Source organism: Aedes albopictus, chromosome 3, assembly GCF_035046485.1.
Source record: "Aedes albopictus strain Foshan chromosome 3, AalbF5, whole genome shotgun sequence".
Taxonomy (NCBI): Eukaryota; Metazoa; Arthropoda; class Insecta; order Diptera; family Culicidae; genus Aedes; species Aedes albopictus.
This window is the reverse complement of record NC_085138.1, coordinates 204,532,583-204,554,988: the sequence shown is the minus strand read 5'-3', so window position 1 is coordinate 204,554,988 and position 22,406 is coordinate 204,532,583. Positions and strand designations below refer to the sequence as shown.

The following is a 22,406-nucleotide window of genomic DNA, read 5'->3' as shown; positions in this document are numbered from 1 at the left end:
GGAGCTGTAGAAATTGTATCGTTCATTTTGTCAACAGAAACTCACACTCCCGCTCTCCCGGCCCATCATCACAAAATTTGATTTAGAAATTCACCACGGTCAAGTCAACGTGATCTCACTCACCTCGCGCGCTCGCGCCCTCTTGGAGTGAGAGCACGGTAAAATTGCGACACACAAATAATTAAAAAATAAACGCGCAGCCTTGTGCGCAGCGCTACATGGCGCTACCACAGACAAACAGACGTAACACTTGCAAAATTTCCATCGACAACGTTTTTAACGATCATTTTAAATTTTCATAGTTGTGGCTTTCACAACCAGAGGCGCGCGCATCGTTTCTCTATGCGTTTGACGTTTTACACTAGCGCCTTCTGTTGACGATATTGCACAACACATTGATTCGTGCAACTTTTCCACCAGGTGATGGTAGTGTGGACTGGGCGATGGATTTCCATAAAAATCGATCAAGGTGTTACGTCTGTTTGTCTGTGGCGCTACCATTTTGACTAGGCCACGCTTTTCAGCATCGGTAGCTTTCAGTCGCCCTGATTTGATTAATTGCTACCGATGTAAAAAAAAGAGTGGCTAAGGGTTCATTAAAATATTACGTAACGCAAAATATAACCATTTTAGACCCCCTCCCTAACCCATACGTAACAATTTTTGTATGGGAAATTTTGAAATTTTGTATGGAGCGTAACACAGCGCTAGACTCCCTCCCTCCCTTATTACGTAATATTTGAACGAATCCTAAAGGTGCCATAAGACTGTTTGTCATTATATTCATGCCAAATATTTGCCATTTTACATTATTAGACATTTATCCAAGGTTGCTATGTTTCACGCAGTGTTGGCCATTTGTTAGGCTTATTTGGTCAAATATTCTCCATGCACTTGAAACCCAGAATTTTCGACTAGCGAAGTTGGATTTTTCTCCGAATCCGTGCGTCGGACCTAACTTCGGAAGTAATGCGCTGTATAGCGGACCAGGTTTATTGTTCGTGCAGTTGAAAATCGGAATTTTTGACACGCGAAAATCGAGTTTTCTCTTAAACCATGTGTCGGACGTACGTCGGGCACAGTGCGCTGGATAGAGGGCCAGGTCCGCTGTCCAGCGCAGTACGTCCGACGTTAGGTTTCTCGTATAGATTTTGAGAAAATTCGATTGTAGGGTGTGGGGGAGCTTCGGGTTTCAACCGCGACGACAATACTATACAGCGCATCACTTCCGAAGTTAGGTCCGACGTACGGATTTGGAGAAAACTCCAACTTCGCTAGTCGAAAACTCCGATTTTCAACTAAATTGAGAATATTTGTCACGATCTAAGATAAGCGCCCGGAATTTTCGACTAGCGAAGTTGGATTTTTCTCCAAATCCGTGCGTCGGACCTAACATCGGAAGTGGTGCGCTGTATAGCAGACCAGGTTTGCCATACAGCGCACCACTTTCGAAGTAAGGTCCGACGCACGGATTTTGGAGAAAAATCCAACTTCGCTACACTGAAATAAATTTTGTTGTAGAAACTACCGATTCCATAGTTAAATTACTAACCGTACCTATGATTCTCAACCAACAGCTATTTCCTGTTAATTCCACTAAAACACTGTCAATTTAACTAGCAGTGCTGTTAACATTACCAAAAATAATCTAAATTCAACAGCTGGGCATTGTATTTTCAACCATACCGTGTTGTAAGATGCGTGTCCAGGAAAAATTTACAATGTTTTGTTGTTGAGGCGACTACGCTTTTAGTCAAACTTACTGCAATGTATTGTTACTTCAATCATATTTCAGTGAACTTAACAGATTTTGTTGTCGGTTGAGAATCATAGGTACGGTTAGTAATTTAACTATGGAATCGGTAATTCCCACAACAACATTTATTTCAGTGTAGTCGAAAACTCCGATTTTCAACTATTGAGAATATTACAGTGGGGTGACACAGCTGTCAAACTCGGTACATCGCCGCTTCACCCATCATCGTTTTTGGTACGGCGCGTTTTGGTACCCACTTTCTGGTCGGTTTACCCTAACTTGTTCCTGATTTTCGGGTGTGTGGCTCGTGTGTTGCTAGTGCTTATTTCGGAAATTACACATTTCGAACGAACTCGTTGTTTTTAATGATTGTTTCTCTTTCTTTATCACTTTGCACGATATTATATGTGGCAGCAAAGCAGTGTCGATGTTTCCAGCGCATTTTTTCCATGAATTAAGCAATCAAAACAAAAACATTGGACGCCATGTTTAATCGAATGCTGGGTAGATGATTTTAGCCCTTCGTCATCCCCCTGGAATATTGTGCGTTTAGCACTAAATTGATTTCCGAAAAAACTTCATTGACTTCCGCTGCCTTTCCTATGCGTTAAACATTACGTCGGAAGTAGTGCGCTGTACAGTAAATCTGGTTTGCTATACAGCGCACTACTTCCGACGTAATGTTTAACGCATAGGAAAGGCAGCGGAAGTCAATGAAGTTTTTTCGGAAATCAATTTAGTGCTAAACACACAATATTACAGGTGATGGTATTTTTTTTGTTCAGTGCATAAAAAGAGAAGTTGAGATTTTTTGTTCACCAATATTGTGCTGATTGCATTTTAGCGTGTAGTGACTGACAGCGCAAGTTCGTTGAAATTTTCACTCCACCTTGCGCATGTACGCTTCTTGCAGATCAATAATACTAAGCACCAGTGGAAAACAGGACAAAATATTTTATATTAGTTTTAACAAGTGAACTAATAGTGAAAAGTGCTTGAAATACGGCAAACCAAACAGGAAAATAGTCGTTGGCGATCGTGGGCATCAGTTCTGCAGTGTTGAAAATTCCAACTAGCCGTTGAGGGAGATTTGCAAACATGGAATCGCTCATTCCTATTGTCAATAAACTGCAGGATGCGTTCACCCAAATGGGTGTTCACATGCAACTGGATTTGCCACAAATTGCCGTGGTGGGTGGACAATCCGCTGGAAAATCGTCTGTGCTGGAGAACTTTGTGGGAAAGTAAGTACCGAAATCTCCTACCCTTCTCCCAATGCTAGCTAGGTTGTGACCTTTCGGCAGTGATAAAAATTATCTTGCACAATCACAATCAAAAGAAGCTTTTCACTCCTAAATTCCCGTTCTAAGTCATGGAAAAAGGTAAATCCCCTTTACCTCCTAGAATCGCAATCAATCACTCGCAGGGGTTTGTTTGAGGGAAAACGAATTCTCATCATCTGAGTTCGATTGCCAGAAAATCTGAGTCATTCGATTCGAGGGGCGAAGCTGAAAGATAAGGTATGTGCACCTATTATGACCACCACTAAAGGGTTATTCATGTATACGGAGAGTCGAGCGTTATCTCAATCACTCCACTCCGTTCCGCTTTTTGTATATCTTACTGTCAGTTTATCGATGGGCCTTTGTTGTGACTTGTGAGTAATTTGAAGAAGGCTGCGATAAGATTGCATAACTGCGAAGGATGCCAAACGCTGCTGCTGCTGTTCTATAGGGCTTGCGCGGCATAAAGTCATTAAAGTGCAAAGGTAATGTGGGTGGGAACTTCTGCTGGATGTCTTCTAGCAGATTTTAAAGTTATTTTTTTTGCTTATCCTGAGAAAAAGCATTCTTAGGCTACGACCGTTCTTCAAATAACCTACTCTGAAGCAAGTGGATATTAAACGATACGAGTGAAAATGTTACAACAATTATTTAATATTAACGAGTGAAAAAAAAAATATTCTATAGAAATCTGTTTTCATAAAATTCATTTTTATTTGCCCTGACATATCTATCTGCTACTGGTAAAAGCATAACAGTGCCAAGTAACCATACGCCATACATTACATATTACTTATGGGCTGTTTGCAGTTCAGAAGGATTTTCTCGGCCTATCTTAATTGATACATGGGAAATTCCTTGCCTGAATCGGCCAAGAAACCGCTTTTCTTCGATCGCAGTACGTAGTTGCGAAGAAATGACAATTCAAATGGCAGTCACTGTAAAAAGTTTCTGCCAGGAATCGGTCAATAATTGTCTTGAGCGATTCATTTTCAACACGAAACTGGGCTTTAACATGAACTTACAGAGGATGGCCAAAATGTTTAGGATAGGCAACTTTTTTTCTCCCACAAAAAAATTCAATATTTTTTAACTTTTCATAGAGTGCATAAAAAAAATCGCAAATTTTGACTGTTTGTCAACCTATTACCTATATGTGCATCATTGGTACAAATTTGGGTTCGATTTATTGATTTTTCGCGAAGTAAGAACCGTTCGGGTAAAACATTATTATTTGGACAACTAATTTTTGAACTGTCATATCTCGGAAACCAGTGAACCGAATTGAATGATTTTTTTAACGTTTAGGGGTAGGCGGGGCATTATGGACACCCGGGGCAGAATGGACACCCTCAATATTTTGAAATATGTGAACTTTTTTGAACTTTTAATGAATGGAGAATATAGTTCATTTGTCTAAAACGTAGTTTCAGGAAAATAACATTCGAAATTAAAATTATACTGTAAAATCACACGAAAAAGTTGCGTCCTCCGTTTTTTGTGCATGGAAATTATAATTTTCACACCATCTAAAATAAGATTTAGTGATTAATTTATTGTATTGCAGGTCGATTAAAACCTGATATTTCTAGAACACATGCAAGTAGTTTTGCTGTATCTTCATGCTTAACATGTTTATATTTTCTTCTTTGTTATATCAAAAATCAAGTTTGGAAATATCTTCTGCTGCCGGGGCAAAATGGACACTCACCTTTTTGAAAGAAGCGGCAAGGGAAAAATATAACCTAAATCACAAACCAACCAAATTCTTCGATTTCAGTATATTTTCGGTTAAATGTTCACTATAGTAGACATAGGGTGAAACAAATTGGTCAAAAACGACAGCAGTAGAAAATAGTTGTTCTAGGCACAGCTGTACATGCCGACAAAAACGAAGCTTTATCCAAAACAGCCTGAATTTAAATTAACTGAACAAAAATGATCTACTTCGGCGTATTATTCATCCATAATAGTTGTTTTGTAATGAAATGACTTTATAGGTGTAAATAATGTACGAAATTCGTAAAAGTCTCATGGTGTCCATATTGCCCTATGGGGGTGTCCATTCTGCCCCGTATGCTTGAAGACGGTCATGAAAAACTAACATTTTTCATAACATTTTTTGAAGTGTATAAATCATTTTTCTTCGTGAGCATTCTTATGCAATAGATACTAAATAGACTTTAAAAGGATACATGTATCAAAAAACTAAACTTTTTTGACATCTTGCCAGGTAAAGTTGGCAAAAACCTTAGGGTGTCCATATTGCCCCGCCTACCCCTATCAACAATATATTGATAATTATTACGACGTTATAAATGTAATATTTTCTCTCCGCGAATTAAGTTATACCGGGTTGAAATTTTTACCCATATAGGGGAAAATAAGTCAAATTTACAATATTTGTATTTGTTTTTATTCAGTTTAACGTTAGCCTATAGTTACAAACTTACCACCCAACAATTACTAAATGTGTATTTTTTCCAATCTAAATAGACTCTAATATATCTGATTGAAAATAACTTGAGAACAGAAGTGGAAAATCTTTGGATATCAACACTAAAATTTGTTGACATTGATGTAAAAAAATCACATTTTTTCGAGAAAAATCCAAAAAGTGTCAATCCATGATAACTTTCTTCGACGTTTAAAAAGTACTTATGTTTTAATAGTTTGTAAAGCATATACATATTGTTAGTGTGCGTTCAAAATTTCATTCAATTCGGTTCACTGGTTTCCGAGATGTGACAGCTCAAAAATGAGTTGTCTAAAAAATAGTGTTTTACCCGAACGGTTCTAACTTTGCGAAACATTAATCAATCGAGCCCAAATTTGTACCATTGATGCACATATAATAGGTTGACAAACAGTCAAAATTTGAGATTTTTTGATGCACTCTATGAAAAGTCATAGCATGTTGAACTTTTTTGTGAGAGAAAAAAAAAGTTGCCTATCCCAAACATTTTGGTCACCCCCTGTACGTGTAAAATAATAAAGTGACTTATAAACTACATAATTACATAAAAGTTTTGCTCAAACAGCATTAGATTAGCCTTTGCGACAAAATTTGATGTTCATTTAGCTCTTTTTTCTTCAATATCCACCCGATTTTGATGAAAATTTGACTAAACAACCGGAAATTACTACCGTTTCATAGACTGCATCGGTTGGGCAAGTTGGTTGACCGGTTCCGGATTTATACGGAAATCCAGTGGGGTACGTCCGTTGGCCAAAGGAGACCGCCTTCAAACATTTTGCTCTACAACAACGTTTTGATTATTTTTTCAATTTGTGGCTTATCCTCGGTAGATCAATCATACACTGGAAGGCGGCTTGCAGTAATGACAAGCATAACAATGTTTTTAAATTTACCATGGCAAAACATGATCATCGGAACACCAACGCTTCTTGTGTGCGTTTTGTTTCTCCTCACATCAACCGGTTCGATAGCTGAGTGGTAGCGTGCGAGCCTGGTGAAAGCATGGTTCTTGGTTCGAATCCGGTTGCCAACAGAAAGTTTTTTAAATTGAAAATCGAGTCCATGGTAAAATTGAAAACATAATTCTGTTGAATTGAAACGAAAATAAGTCTGCACAAATTTAGTGGCGTTGTGTATTTAAATTGATCCTCAGAATAGTAATTTTCACCGCAAGCCGCCGTTCAGTGTAGTAGGAGGCGGGGCATAATGAGCAGGTGGGGCATAATGAGCACCTTGTATTTTCACTGTAAATCTATCTTCAAATTAACAAAACAAATTGCTTGATTGTTGCCTAATCATGTAAAATCCAATGAGTTGATGACAAAACATTAGTCAAAAAATCCGTTTACCTTGAAAAAATAATCAAAATGCGTAAAGTGGTCATGTACTGAGAAAATACTATAAGAATCAGGTGACCTAAAATAAGGTTTTGGGAATCGAAATCACAACTTAGTGGGCATCTATCGATTTTCTTGATATTCCCTAGGCCAATGAAATTTATTTGTAACACTTTTCAACTATTTGTACAATTATTTTGTTGAAAAAATATGCTTCGAAGAGTTGGTAGTAGGGTGGGGCAAAATGAGCAATTGGTAAAAAAATGAAGAAAATGGTAAACATCTTCAACAAACAAATTTTAATTTTGGTTTTCTCTGTTTTGATGCATATAGTAAGGTTTTGTCTGTAACTTTCAATTTATTAGCTTTAAAATTTCAGTATCTGTTTATTATCACCGTTTAAAAATTCCTCAATAGAAGACTCCTTGGAACCCCACAGTTCCTTATGAATTAAACCCCGTAATCCCTTCAAATTCTCATTGATTGTTGCCGGTATGCTTTATCATTGACAAGCAGGCTTGTCCGCACTGAACGCATGAAAATTTTGCTCTTTTGATTTACACCACCAAAACCATCGTATTTATGCAATCTTCCTATCTTGCCCGATAGAAGGATGTTGAAATTACCTAAATGTCATTTTGAACTGTCAAAAAACCGCACCGCAGTGCCACACTGTGCGCGCAAAGAGAATTACACCCGGGTGAATTCACCCCAGTGAATTTCTCTTTGCGCGCTCAGTGCGGCACTGCGGTGCGATTTTTTGACGGTTCGAAATGTCATTTAGGATATTCAAACATCCTTTTATCAGGTAGGATAAGAAGATTGCATAAACACTTTGTTTTTTTTGCTGAAAATCAAAAGAGCAGAATTTTCTTGCGCTCAGTGTGGACAAGCCTGTTGACAAGAATAGATAATTAGCATTTGATTGTGTACAAAACTGGTATTGATCATTCTGCCCCACCTAGGGTGCTCATTATGCCCCACCCCCAAACGCAACTCGCGATTTTATACGTTTTTAAAAACATAAAATTTTACAATATTTTAAACTTTATTCGGAATTTCAACGATTAGCTTTTGTCAGTTAAGGTTCAAATGAGGATTGAACGTTAAAATTGGATGCACATAATTTACTGGATTTGATGGCAAAATGCTTAAGCTGCTCATTATGCCCCGCCTACCTTTAGAACCTAAATAAGGTCTTGAATCTCTTAACGAAGTGTGTTTTCATGAATTGAAATCAATTTTGAAAATTGGGGCGGAAATCGGTAAACGCCTAAATGTATGCAATGTCATGTAATTTCATGTAGTTAAAACTGTTGTGTCCAATATTTGTTAATATAAATTTCTAAAGCAACTCAAAAAGAGAACCCAATATACGTTACATATAATAATATGTTGATGTACCGTCAAGGCGCCATTCACCGTGTGCCTTCGAAAATTTTTTATTATTTCCATATTACGATTGAATGAAATGACAATTTCCCTTCAATTTCACCAATACAACACTTATGTATTGTTACCATGTCAAAACGCTCATTAGAAAAGAAACATTTAAAAGTATCATTTTGACACTAAAGTGTGTTTACATAAAGCGGGTTTCTGCTCGTACACTGCATTCATAGTGAAAAACTAAATGTAGTAACGTTTTTATTCCACCAAGAAGCAATTAAATTCACATATCAGGTATGTATTTTGCATTACCGAAGTAAGTTTAACAAGAAAGTACGATTACTCGTATTATTTAATTGAAACAAAAAGGCAAAAATCCACAATTCAGGTGAGATTTGAACTCACGACCCTTATTCGCTAGACAAGTGCTTTACCAACTAAGCTACCGAGCCAATTAATGACCCGGCAACTTAGTTGTCATAAGGTTCAATTCTAATCTCATCGATCTATATCATCTTCCCCTAAACCGCAAATATAACCATCTTTGTTGTACATATGTAAGAAGAGCGAAAGCGATTTGTTTATTGTTTGAAACTGTATGCCTATCATACAGGCACCGCTTCCTCAACCACTTGTAGAGGAAGAACAATTGCTACCTGGAAGGCGATCAAACGCGTCGTTCGCATTCTGTTTGATACGACGGATAACTACGTAGAGGTAGAAGCTCGAAAACGACTCACTCAAAGTGCAAATTTCCGGTAATACCAATCCGTGTAGTCAATTATGAATTTCAAATAACTCAACGTACATATGTACAGATGGGTAAATTATTGGTTAAATTGGGAAAAAATCCACAGCTCAGGTGAAAAGAAAAAAATAAAAATTTGAACATTCGTTTTGATCATTTTTAAACAAAATAGAATACAATTTCTCATACACGGTGAATGGGTCCCTACTACCACGGTGAATGGTGACCTACCACGGAATCAGGCGACCTTACTACTCTCTATTAAGTGTACTATGTCACCAAATTTTGTGAAAAATTTTCTACTTCTGTGGATATTGCTTTCATTTTAACCTATAATGAAGGCAATTAAAAGTGGCACCAACAATGTTTATAAGACTGGTGTCAAATGACATCCCTTATTTGCTCCGAATCCACTTAGATCCACGGTGAATGATGCCTTGACGGTACAATTAAAACAAAAAATCCGCAGTTTATGATTTGATTGCTAAATTCACTGCGTGCAAAAAATCTATCAAAGTTACCCAGTTTTACGGTACCTCGGAATCCGGAACAGGCCACTATAGTCCAATTGACCTCAAAGTATCCGAAAATACGAATACTTCATGATTCAGCAGAGAAAATAGGTAGAGAAGCGAAGAGTGTGAAGCCAAAAATACCTTATCGAACCGTCAAACTGGTATCCTATCGAACAAAATCAACAAACCTTAACGATTGCCGAATAATTCAAGATAAGTATTGCGATCATTTGAAACATTTTTTAACAATATTTTCAAATATCAAGGATTTTACTATAAATAACAATGATTCCTTAAATTGATGAACATTGATCCTTTTTGGAATACAATTTAGATGACTTCTTGTTAATAAATCAACTGCATAAATAATTTTCTATTGCAGTACACGAGAAAGACGCTACCCTCGATAGGTGGATTAATCTGTTTTTCGGCAGTTGCCAACATCCTAGTAATGAAATCAAAACAGAAAAAGTGTTGCCATTCAGATGGCTGTTCACTCTTCGCTTCTCTACCTATTTTCTCTGTGATTCAGATGTAAAAACTTATTGATCCATATAAGATCTGCCCGTGTAGCTGCCGGCTTAGAATAGCACTACGGACCACCTGTTCCGGGGGTAAAAGTCCACCAAACAGGTAACCCCAATCCAAGGTGTCAGGCGACCCGTGCTGAGGGATGAATGGTTGAGGGGGTTTAAAAGATGCTCAATCTTTAACGGAGCCCGTAGCGTGGGTAGATCGCCTTTTTGGGTTGCGTTGCGGTGATAGATCTACCAAACCGAAATCTAGTGTCGTCCTAAATTTTCAATTTTGGAATATGTGTTCTGGTAATTAAAGGCGTTATAGTTTTTAGTCCTTGCTACTGGTGTTGTAATATTATGACTTCCAGTCTTTGAATAAAACTAAGTTTACCAACTTTACTTTGCATATAGTTAAAAACCTCACCATCTGAGGCTAAACTCAATGCAAAGGAAATCAAATTGGGTTAGGGATCCATGTATGTACTAACTCTTCGAAGACTGGAAAGTGCTAGTACGCAAGGAACATACTAGAATCCTTATTGCTGAACACATGTTCCATTATTGGAATGACATTGCTGCTAATGTTAAAACCCGGGTCCTATTGGGGAGAATTTAGCAGTAAAACAAGGTTGATGCTAGGTTTCCGATGCATGGCCAATATCAGTACTCTTGTTGTGTTTTCTACGAAAACAAAACAAAAACTGTATCAAAATCGATACTCTATTTCCCCTCAATGGCAATTGAGTAATGCGACATGCACTACACTAACGATACGGGTAATGTCACAATAGATCTAAGAACTGGTCCCCGAGCAGAAAAGAATAGCAACAAAATAACATATCGAGGTATTTATCTTAAATAACATTATACCTCGATATGCCCTTCATTAGGTAGACATAAGAGGCAAAATAACAAAAATGAATACCATAATTTTGTATAAATAACACCTAAAAAATTACAAGTCTTGTTATTTCAATAATGAATGTATACCATAAATTTTAAGTGTTCTATTTGTTATCCAGAAGGTATGAAATAACAAAGTAATAACATGTCTTGCTATTAAATTGAACATTTTTCAATAGCTCCATGATGTAATAACAAATCTTGTTATTCAGTTATTTTCAAAGGTAAATCAACAATACCACATCAATACCTAACTTTGCTCAAATACCTCCATTTGTTATTGTGGTGTTCTGATAACATTGCGTAGAATAATATAGCAATACCACCTTGAGGTATTAGAGCACAGGTTGCTCTTTGCACGGTATTTGTAAGGTATGCCCTTCTGCTCGGGTCGCAGTGACAAACCCGAACAGGAATAAAAAAAAAAAGATCTGTAAAAAACAACGACAATGACTTATTTGGATAACGTTGGTGACGCAAAGGTTAGGCAAGAAATATGGAGAAACTTTATAATGCCCATGCTGTTTGTACCATTTTTATTGCTAAAACGGCGAACCTCACATACAAAAATACTTATATCATTACTTCAAATCTAGTACTCAATCCACCGCGTCCTATTGAACAAAATATGTTAGGTTTTCTTTGGGATCCTGAAAAATGATCAATATGTTCATTTTTCGGTAGATTTTTGACTATTACTGAATAGTAGAGATAGGGAATCGCACCACTTGGGCGGTAACTTCTATTTTCGTCTGTTTTCCGCTATAACTCAGTCAAATTCGAACCAATTGATACAATTTTTGAAATGCGGTGAGATAGGTATAGTATCTACCCGTGTACAACATTTCAAGTCAATTGGTTCAAAATTGACTGAGTTATTGTGGCAAACAGACGAATATAGAAGCCACCGCCCAAGTGGCGCGATACCCTATCACAATTAAATAATTCAATTAATTATGCTTTATCGCCTTTGTTACTGTGCAATCCGGTTTGTAACTAGCAGTATAAAACAAATTCCCGAGTTTGCATTAGCTAGGGCAGTGGTGCTCATCCTGCGGCCCTCCAAGCCTTGAGATGCGGCTCGTGGAGTACTTTTCGATGCACAGAAATTTTTGAACGATTTTTTGGAATAACTGGTTCAGTTCCTTAAGAAATCGAACAAAAAAATTTAGCTGATCAATTTTCACAGTCTTAAACACAAATAAAATGTTAAAAATACAAAAAGAACAATCCGTTCCGGTAAGATTCGAACTCACGACTCAGAACTGTTCCGGCGTGGTATAGCTAAGCCACAAAACCAATCACGAAAAAAAATAGTTCTGGTGCCACTGTAGCTGAAATATCTCAAACAACTTTATAAGAAAATTGGAGCAACAAAATATATTTTGAAAACTACAAACAAGATTCCAGGATCAATTGCAGAAACGCCTGAGAAAAATCTGAACATTAATCTTGAAGCAACTTTAAAAGATAATTTTTAAGAAACTGTCAGAAATAATTGTAAAGAATCTCAAGCAGAAAAAATCCGAAGCATCTTTAGGATAAATTTCGATAGCAGCATAGAAGCATTCCTGGAGGCACTTTGGGAAATATTTATGAAACATTCTGGTTTATGTTGAAGTTCATAGAAAACTTCAAGATATTTTTAAAAGACTTCAATGAAAATCTTTAGCTGCAACTCCAGAAGAGACTTATGAAAATACTTTACTAAAATCTTCGTGAAACTCCTGGAAAATTTCTAGAAAAGCTTTAGGAAAAATCCGTTAACTATTCTAGAAGAAATACCTGGAAAAGATAAATGAAAAATTCATGAAGTAACTTCAGAGCAATTCCAAAGGTAAATCCAAGAAAAGTTCTTGGAGGCGTTCCAAGGAAATTCTAGAAATAGGGGTAGGCGGGGCAATATGGACACCCTAAGGTTTTTGCCAATTTTACCTGGCAAGATGTCAAAAAAGTTTAATTTTTTGATACATGTATCCTTTTAAAGTCTATTTAGCATCTATTGCATAAGAATGCTCACGATGAAAAATGATTTATCCACTTCAAAAAATGTTATGAAAAATGTTAGTTTTTCATGACCGTCTTCAAGCATACGGGGCAGAATGGACACCCCCATGGGGCATTATGGACACCATGAGACTTTTACGAATTTCGTACATCATTTACACCTATAAAGTAATTTCATTACGAAACAACTATTATGGATGAATAATACGCCGAAGTAGTTCATTTTTGTTCAGTTAATTTAATTTCAGGTTGTTTTGGATAAAGCTTCGTTTTTGTCGGCATGTACAGCTGTGCCTAGAACAACTATTTTCCACTGCTGTCATTTTTTGACCAATTTGTTTCACCCTATGTCTACTATAGTGAACTTTTAACCAAAAATATACTGAAATCGAAGAATTTGGTTGGTTTGTGATTTAGGTTATATTTTTCCCTTGCCGCTTCTTTCAAAAAGGTGAGTGTCCATTTTGCCCCGGCAGCAGAAGATATTTCCAAACTTGATTTTTGATATAATAAAGAAGAAAATATAAACATGTTAAGCATGTACATACAGCAAAACTACTTGCATGTGTTCTAGAAATATCAGGTTTTAATCGGCCTGCAAAAGATTAATCACTAAACCTTATTTTAGATGGTGTGAAAATTATAATTTCCATGCACAAAAAACGGAGGACGCAACTTTTTCGTGTAAAATCAAGTATAATTTTAATTTCGAATGTTTCTTTCCTGAAACTACGTTTTAGACAAATGGACTATATTCTCCATTCATTTAAAGTTCAAAAAAGTTCGCATATTTCAAAATATTGAGGGTGTCCATTCTGCCCCGGGTGTCCATAATGCCCCGCCTACCCCTACTAAAAAAAATTCAAAAAAAAAATTTTGAATAAGCAATTTTAAGATTAGCTGTTAAAGAAATTGCTTGAAATTCTTCTGGACCAACTCCAGAATAAAGTTCAAAAGAAGATCCAGCATTTTTGGAGCGATTCGGAAGAAAATCATATAAAAGTTGCATGAGAAATTTCTAAAGTGGCTTCAAGGCAATCTAGGGGCGACTCCTAAATTGTTTGTTTAAATTTCAATTTGAAACTCAAACATTTTTCTAAAGCAAGCCTATGAATCTAAATTGCGTTTTGTTTTCCTTAAAATACAAAAAACTTAAAGTTCTGCTAAATATATTGTAGAATCACAGCTATTAATCATTTTTTGTCACTTAACGAAAAATAAAAACTACATGAAGCAAGTTTGACCCTTACACAAGTTCTGAACGGTTTAGATTTTCAATAAATGTATTGAAAAATGGTTCTTTTGGTTGTTTTTGTTCATCGATATTCTATGCGGCCCGCCGGTCGATCCCAAATTGTAAATTTGGCCCGTGGTATCCTTCAGCCTGAGCACCACTGGGCTAGGGTATCGCGCCACTTGGGCGGTGGCTTCTATATTCATCTGTTTTCCACTATAACTCAGTCAATTTTGAACCAATTGACTTGAAATGTTGTACACGAGTAGATACTATCACCCTCATTCTTGTTTTCTATCGAATCCACTTTCGAACGTAAATCGTCCGCATTCCTGTTTACGCCAGCAAAATCAAATGGGCTACGGATTCGAACGAACCAAATACGTTCGAAAGCGGATACACCCGTAAACAAGAATGAGGGTATACCTATCTCACCGCATTCCAAAAATTGTGTCAATTGGTTCAAATTTGACTGAGTTATAGTGGAAAACAGACGAATATAGAAGCCACCACCCAAGTGGCGCGATTCCCTACACTATATGTTTGAAAGTTTCGAATTATTCGGCTGAATATAACTTTTGTATGCCACAAAAGTACAGCTTATTTGACGCAGTGGATTAATTCCCCCAACAGCGAGGAGGAAAAAATATAAGCAACGCATAAGGGTTCGTTCGAATATTACGTAACGCTGTGGGGGAGGGAAGGGGTCTAGCTTTGTGTTACTTTTCATAATAAAAAAATCAAAATTTCCCATACAAATGTTGTTACGTGGGGCTCCCCCACGTCTAGAATTGTAAAATAAATGCGTTACGTAATATTTGAATAAACCCTAAAATCGTGATTGTTTGCTGTTTATTATTCGTCCTTGCAAGACATTTGAATTTTTTAGTAAGCCCCGTAGCCTACATGTCAACAATAATGAAGCTACAATCGAATCGGTTTGTAATCAATATTTGGCAGTTTATAGTGAAAATGTAGGACGCTCATTTCGCCCCAACTTCTGATTATTCCCTTACCTATTAAAACCATATGGCTTTTAATTATTCTTGTATTATACCAACTATCAGAAGCTATATCATACTCAAAAAATTCTGAATAGTTTATTTTTTGGAACCCTAACCATTTTATCATAAAGATGTTAGTAGGGTGGGGCGGGGCAAGATGGGTCGAGGGGCAAGATGGGTCAGTGCCATTTTCGGGCGCATTACTCATGTTTTGATTATGTTAATAATTTTGTTAGATGACCAGCATGAATATACAAAAGTTTGAGGCATTGATTAAAAAATTATTCACTCTCATTGGAAATAAAAAAAAATAAAATGGTTCTAGCCATTTTTCTGGTGCGATACATTCCATATAATCTCCATATAAACGGTCGCGGTGCAAGATGGGTCACCTTCAATTTTGAACGTATTTTTGGAGCATTCAAAAGTTATTTATTTTTTATAACAAGACTATCTCATAAATGACTTCAATCAAGCGGAATGAACACTCAAAATTATAACATAAAATGATGATAATTTTTTAGTGAAAACACCGATTTTCAAGACGCCTTAGGACCACTCAAATCGTAAAGTTTTTTATATTCCAAATAAATTTATAAAATGTTTACTAGTAGCTCTTGTGTACTCAGTATGGATATGGAGCATATATGAATGCGATACAAATCTTGTATTTTGACGTTTTCGTTGAGAAAATGTGAATTACTTAAAGGGTGACCCATCTTGCCCCGCACTTTTGTCACTGCGCAAAATCGATCACTTTGTAAAACTGCTTGTTTAACATCATATTTTGTATTTAATGAACTTTTTATCGACTTTTAGCATAGCTAACTAGTGTATTGAAGAGTAGCGGACGAATACAAACCAATACGATTTGTATTTACAAAGTTATGGTGATCCATCCTTAGATGACCCATCTTACCCCGCCCCACCCTACTATCGTCTGAAATAGAACCTTTTTTTTGTCTATTAACGAGATTTTTAACCCTAGGCTAGTTCATCTCGGGACCCACGCTTTACTTCCCTTCCGAAGGAAGAACCCACATTTTGTGAGTGTCGGAAGTGGGATTCGATCCCAGGTCCTCGGCGTGATAGTCTTGTGTTCTAACCACCACACCAGGTCCGCTCCTAATAGAACTTACAATTTTCTTCTCTGGCCAGAAAATGTTCGATCAAATTCAAGATTTGATCTCCTTAATTAAGTTTTATTTTGCCCTAGAAACAATGCAATTCGAGTCGAGAAGACGACCTTACAGTTGAAGTCGAAATACGTATCTGTCAAAGGATGCAAATTCTTAGTGGAATCAAAAGGAACAGTACTCAACCCGATTTTCTTTTTACTTACTTTGTGATCAATAAACAATATTATTTAAATAATTACATTTGAGTTAAGTTAGCCCGACGAAAGTTTGAATATTAATATAAACTTTGCTTCGAATCCTACTTTCAGAGACTTTCTTCCCAGAGGATCTGGCATTGTCACTCGACGACCGCTTATTTTACAACTCATCAATGGAACTGTTGGTAAGTGACACTTTCATTCTTTCGATTTATGGTTAGCACTAAATAATAAATAAATAACACAAATAATCAATGTTTGTCGTTTCGCGCAGAATATGGAGAATTCCTTCATCAAAAGGGGAAAAAGCTTACCAACTTTGATGAAATTAGACAAGAAATCGAAGCGGAGACGGATCGTGTGACAGGAAGCAACAAGGGTATTTCCAACATTCCAATCAATCTTCGAGTATACTCTCCCCATGGTAAGTAAAATCCCAAACAAAAGGATTTGTCCTAGGATCGTCATTTTCTTATCATCTATTTTCAGTTTTGAACCTTACTCTTATTGATCTGCCTGGCTTGACTAAGGTGCCTATCGGAGATCAGCCGGCGGACATTGAAAACCAAATCAAAGGGATGATTTTCCAATTCATTCGGAAAGAGACTTGTCTCATTTTGGCCGTTACTCCGGCCAACACGGATTTGGCAAACTCAGATGCCCTCAAGCTGGCAAAAGAAGTTGATCCGCAAGGCGTCCGAACAATCGGCGTTATCACTAAGTTAGATTTGATGGACGAGGGAACCGATGCCCGTGATATCCTAGAGAATAAATTATTACCGCTGCGCCGTGGTTATATCGGCGTCGTGAATAGGTCCCAGAAGGATATTGAAGGTCGGAAGGACATCCACGCGGCCCTCAGCGCAGAGCGCAAATTTTTCCTCAGCCATCCGAGTTACAGGCACATTGCTGACCGATTAGGAACACCATACCTGCAGAAAATTTTGAACCAACAGTTGACCAACCATATCCGGGATACGCTCCCCGGGCTGCGAGATCGTCTACAGAAGCAATTGTTGACCCTGGAAAAGGATGTCGAGCAGTTCAAGCATTTCCGGCCGGATGATCCGAGCATCAAGACCAAGGCTATGTTGCAGTAAGTAAAAACGCGAAACATAAATAGCATCAGCTAGCAGAAATCTTCCGTCCGTGAAAGACGTGTAGGATTCTCTGAATGTTAATATTTACAGAACGTAAGAAGATCCGTAGATTTAGTATAAACATAATGCTTACATTTTGCGGAATTGAATTCTGGAATTAGACCAAGTTCTGCGTAGGTACTCCCAATTTTGAATTTCTGCTTCAGTTTCTGTTTCAAACTGTTTTGCGTCTCAGTCTGTAAATTTATGAATTATCAATAACAAAAGACACATTCTACCGTGACGTTATAACGTTTTGACGCATTCGTAGTCAGATTTTCCTCTATAACTCATGAAAACGAGCGTAAACCTCAAAATATTTTTTCATATTCGGATTCCTTGTAAAATTTCTGATATATTTGACCTACTGAACATTTAGTTTTCATTAGAAAAACGTGTTCAAAATGCGTATTTGTAGCGTGACGTTACAACGCGCTAGAATCCGACCCTCTCTAACGCGCTACCAACATCATCTGTTCGGATTTTTATGATATTCTGAATTTGTTTTCCACCATTGAAATTTATTGGTTTGTTCTTCAATTCAATGGAATAAAACATTTAAAATTCGGATTTGTTTTTGAATAATAGACTTTTACATTTCGTGACGTTACAACGCCCGTTCAGTTTCAAACAGGGTTCTGCTCGCGTTGTAACGTCACGAAAATGCACATCATGTTAGAATCAGAATAATCAGCCAAATCTGCCCGAATTTGTGAATATATTACTGCATTATCTTTAAAGCTTCACGGGGAACCTTATGCTATTGAAAATCCGTTTGGTGATAAATGGCTCGGAGGGCCAAGTTATTGCTATCAGCAGTATGAATACTCTTTCATAAAGGTTAATGACACCGGCACCCATCTTCTGCTTAGTACCACCCATATTCTTCTAATTTTATCCCAAAGACTAGACCCCTGAGATCCATTACTTCGCACCGTCAGATATTTAGATTTTTCAGCAGTTGTAACGTCACGGTAGAATGTGCCTTATCTCGATGGCATGACGTGTTCTAATCATGCCGTAAAGATAAGGCACATTCTACCGTGACGTTACAACGTTTCTACGCATTCGTAGTCAGATTTTTCACTATAATTCATAAAAACGACTGTAAACCTTAAAATATTTTATCATATTCAGATTCCTTCCGATATGTTTGACCTGTTAAACATTTAGTTTTCATTGGAAAAACTTGTTTAAAATGCGCGTTGTAACGTCACGCTACAAGAATTCGACCCCCTCTACCGCGCAACCAACATCTTGAAAAATTTGCTCGGATTTTTTTTTTAAATTGAATATTTCTCCCACCATTAAAATTTATTGGTTTGTTCTTCAATGCAGCGAAATAAAACATATACATTTCGGATTCGTTTTTGGATAATCGACTTTTACATTTCATGACGTTACAACGCCCGCTCAGTTTCAAACAGGGTTCTGCTCGCGTTGAAACGTCACGAAAATGCACATCATTTTAGAATCAGAATAATCAGACAAAATTGCCCGAATTTGTAAAAATATTATTGCATTATTTTTACTGCTATAAGAGCAACTTTATTCTATTAAAAATCCGTTTTGTGATAAATGGCTCGGAGGGTCAAGTTATTGCTATCAGCAGTGTGAAAACTCATTCATGAAGGTTAATGGTACCCATCTTCGGCCCAGTACCACCCATATTCATCTAATATTGTCCCAAAGACTAAACCGTTGATATTCATTACTTCGCACCGCCAGATATTTTGATTTTGCAGCATAAAACTAACCACGCTGTCGGACTAAACATTTTTTCAATAATTTATGCAATGTCATTGATTCAATTAAAAACGCTTTAAGATGTGCGAGCATTTATTGAACCAAAGACATACCTGAGGATCTGCATACCAATTAAATGTTTACAATAGTTTAGAATTTCTCAAAAAGTTTTCAACAAATTTTGATTAGTTGAGAAACTATTTTTTGGCAAAATCTTTGGGCACTTTATAAGAAGTTACAACATGTTGAATATTTTTTGAATAAATATAAATTCCATTATTTTTCAAAATTTCAACTACCACTAGTAAGTTAGAAACTTGAACCAAACGGCTTTTAAACTGAAAATTCTTGACAAGATAAACTACTTTTCCATAGACATCAACATTCTAAAAGTCTAAAGTCTAAGTAATTACAGTCCCGAGATATATGAGTTTCAATTTCGTAGGAGTTACGTCTGTTTATCGGTGATTCTTGTTATATCAAAAATAGGAGTAACACTGACGTAAATCCCATATATTTCAAGATCTTAATTATTTAGACAGTTGGCGTTCTCGACAAAATTGTTTGGCTGGTCAAGGACATTCAATTGATGGGCCGTATGATTTCAAATCCTTCCACTAGGAGGCGCAAGAGGGCATACACATTTTTAGTTTTACTTATCTCAGGATCGTGATTGATTGGAAAGATGGTTGTTTCATTAAAGTTGTTTGGTAGATCAAGGACTTTCCGTTTAATAGCCGTATGGTATTAATTTCTGCCACGCAGTGGGGGTAGTTGCAAATTTTCAAAAGCATGCCAATTTTATTAATTACCCAAAACACATTCAACAAGCCGCAACTTTTTATAAAATATATCAAAAATTCTAAAATTTTGACTGATAGTTCCACATCTTGTTATCTGTAATTTCTACAATTTTGGACTTGATTGATTAGCTCTACACAGAGATGGAGCGCTTTAAGCAGAATCATATTTTTGACTGTTGTTCTATTAACTCTTATATCTAAAGAATAAGTGAATCAAATCAAATTAAATTTTGAAAGTGAAGAATTATATATTGATCTTTGGTTACAATTTGATGTGAATACAATATGTCCAAAGTGAAAAAAGTTCCAGCTTGTAGAATACTTTTCAAGAAATTCTAATCCCTTGCCTGATTTTGCAAAATGGAAACTAACGTCCTCTAGTGGCAAAATCTTGCATCTATTGGTAAATCAACTGCAAGTCCTCTACTTACCAAACAACTTTGCCGAAGAAATCGTATTTCTATGTAAAAGGTATCCTCAGATGTATGAAATTTAAAATTCGTAAGTTCTCAAGCGCCGCCTGTTGGTGGAACTTTAAATCAATGTATCCATCAACTGTAAGTCTTCGACCAACTTAATAACTTTGTAATTTCGTCAGTGTTTCGTCTGTTGGCCACTCATATTACAGAAATTTTCGGTTTGAGTGGTATTAGATTACGATTAAAAAAATGTACAATATCGCAGTACAATTACATCGTAGATTTTGGCCAAACACCATCTCCCCCGTCCTTCAAAAGTCTACGTAGTTTATCAACCGGCAATGGTACGCAATTTATAAACGAAATCTCGAAAAAGAGCTCATACACAATGAGAACGAAACTGTTTTGAATATAGAACCACGTTTGTCTAATTCGGAAGCCGTCCAAGCCAGAAAGATTTGGTCTTTTCCACAGAACTTTATTTCGTGACGTTACAACGCAAACTTCAACCAGGTGAAACTCAGGCTTCCGTGAACCGATTTTCTTTCTTTTAGTCTCATTTGAAAGATCTTTTCGAGTGCAAAGAGCATACAAAATTTCATAATTGTAACGATTTCCGTATTTGAATAAAATTTAAAAATGTTGATTTTTCGTGACGTTACAACGCAATAAAAACCTATACTATGATCAGCCATATTTCAGAGTTGTAAAGTCTTCCGATTAAAAATCTTTTTATGCTAAAAAATCTACATACATATATCTACAAACAATGGAAGACTTTTGAAAAATCAGTGTGTTGGTGTTTAAAATACGATAGTTTGGATGAAGAATGTGCATAATAGACTTAAAATCACGATTTTAAAGATAATCTTAATCGTCGTTCAATCTATATTTATTGTCACACTAATATCATGTCGATTACATTTTTGGATGACAAAAGTAATGTAGAATGTGAAAAAAATGTCAAATATGCCATAACTCAACTTTGAAAAATTGGTATTGATGATACGGGGCCCGTAGAATGTGTCAAAAACTGATACTATTTCTAATTTGATGTGGGTGCCCAATTGAAGAAGTATAATAAGCACGTTAACTAAACGTTTGTTTTTTTTTTAGAATGATCCAACAGTTGCAGTCGGACTTTGAACGAACCATCGAAGGTTCCGGATCGGCTTTAGTCAATACCAACGAGCTGTCCGGTGGCGCCAAAATCAACCGGATATTCCACGAACGGTTGCGATTCGAAATAGTGAAAATGTCTTGCGACGAAAAGGAACTGCGTAGGGAGATTTCATTCGCCATTCGTAACATTCACGGTATTCGAGTAGGATTGTTCACCCCGGACATGGCCTTCGAAGCCATCGTTAAGAAGCAAATTTCCCAACTCAAAGAACCCATCTTGAAGTGTATTGATTTGACAGTGCAGGAACTATCCAATGTTGTTAGAATTTGCACAGATAAGGTAAGCTGTTACGTCCTTTTGTTGAAAAGAATACCTCTAATGGAAACATCTTTTCCGCAGATGGCTCGTTACCCAAGACTCCGAGACGAAACAGAACGTATCATAACAACCCACATTAGAAATTGTGAACAACGAGCCAAAGAGCAACTATTGCTGATGATCGACTACGAACTCGCTTACATGAACACAAACCACGAGGATTTCATCGGATTCGCCAAGTGAGTAACGCTTTGTTGTTATTTTTGGGAACCTAGGTATATATATTAATGCAATTTAGTATCATCATAACGTCTATGTTATTAACCGTTATGTGTCCGACAAAATTTTT

General features: G+C 36.7%; 1 protein-coding gene across 4 annotated transcripts in view; it reads left to right on the top strand.

The window, feature by feature from the left end:
- The first annotated feature begins 2,611 nt into the window (after nt 1-2,611).
- The window catches only part of LOC109432839 (dynamin), a 78,564-nt gene continuing 58,769 nt past the window's right edge, over nt 2,612-22,406 (top strand). For 2 of the 4 annotated variants that reach the window (XM_062858663.1, XM_062858662.1), the window contains exons 1-6: nt 2,612-3,000; nt 16,621-16,694; nt 16,784-16,933; nt 16,999-17,605; nt 21,733-22,078; nt 22,139-22,296. In XM_062858663.1, the coding sequence (XP_062714647.1) occupies nt 2,855-3,000; nt 16,621-16,694; nt 16,784-16,933; nt 16,999-17,605; nt 21,733-22,078; nt 22,139-22,296 (1,481 nt within the window). In that variant the 5' untranslated portion in view covers nt 2,612-2,854. The remainder of the gene's footprint in view (nt 3,001-16,620; nt 16,695-16,783; nt 16,934-16,998; nt 17,606-21,732; nt 22,079-22,138; nt 22,297-22,406) is intronic. The other 2 variants (XM_062858661.1, XM_062858664.1) reach the window with 1 other exon arrangement.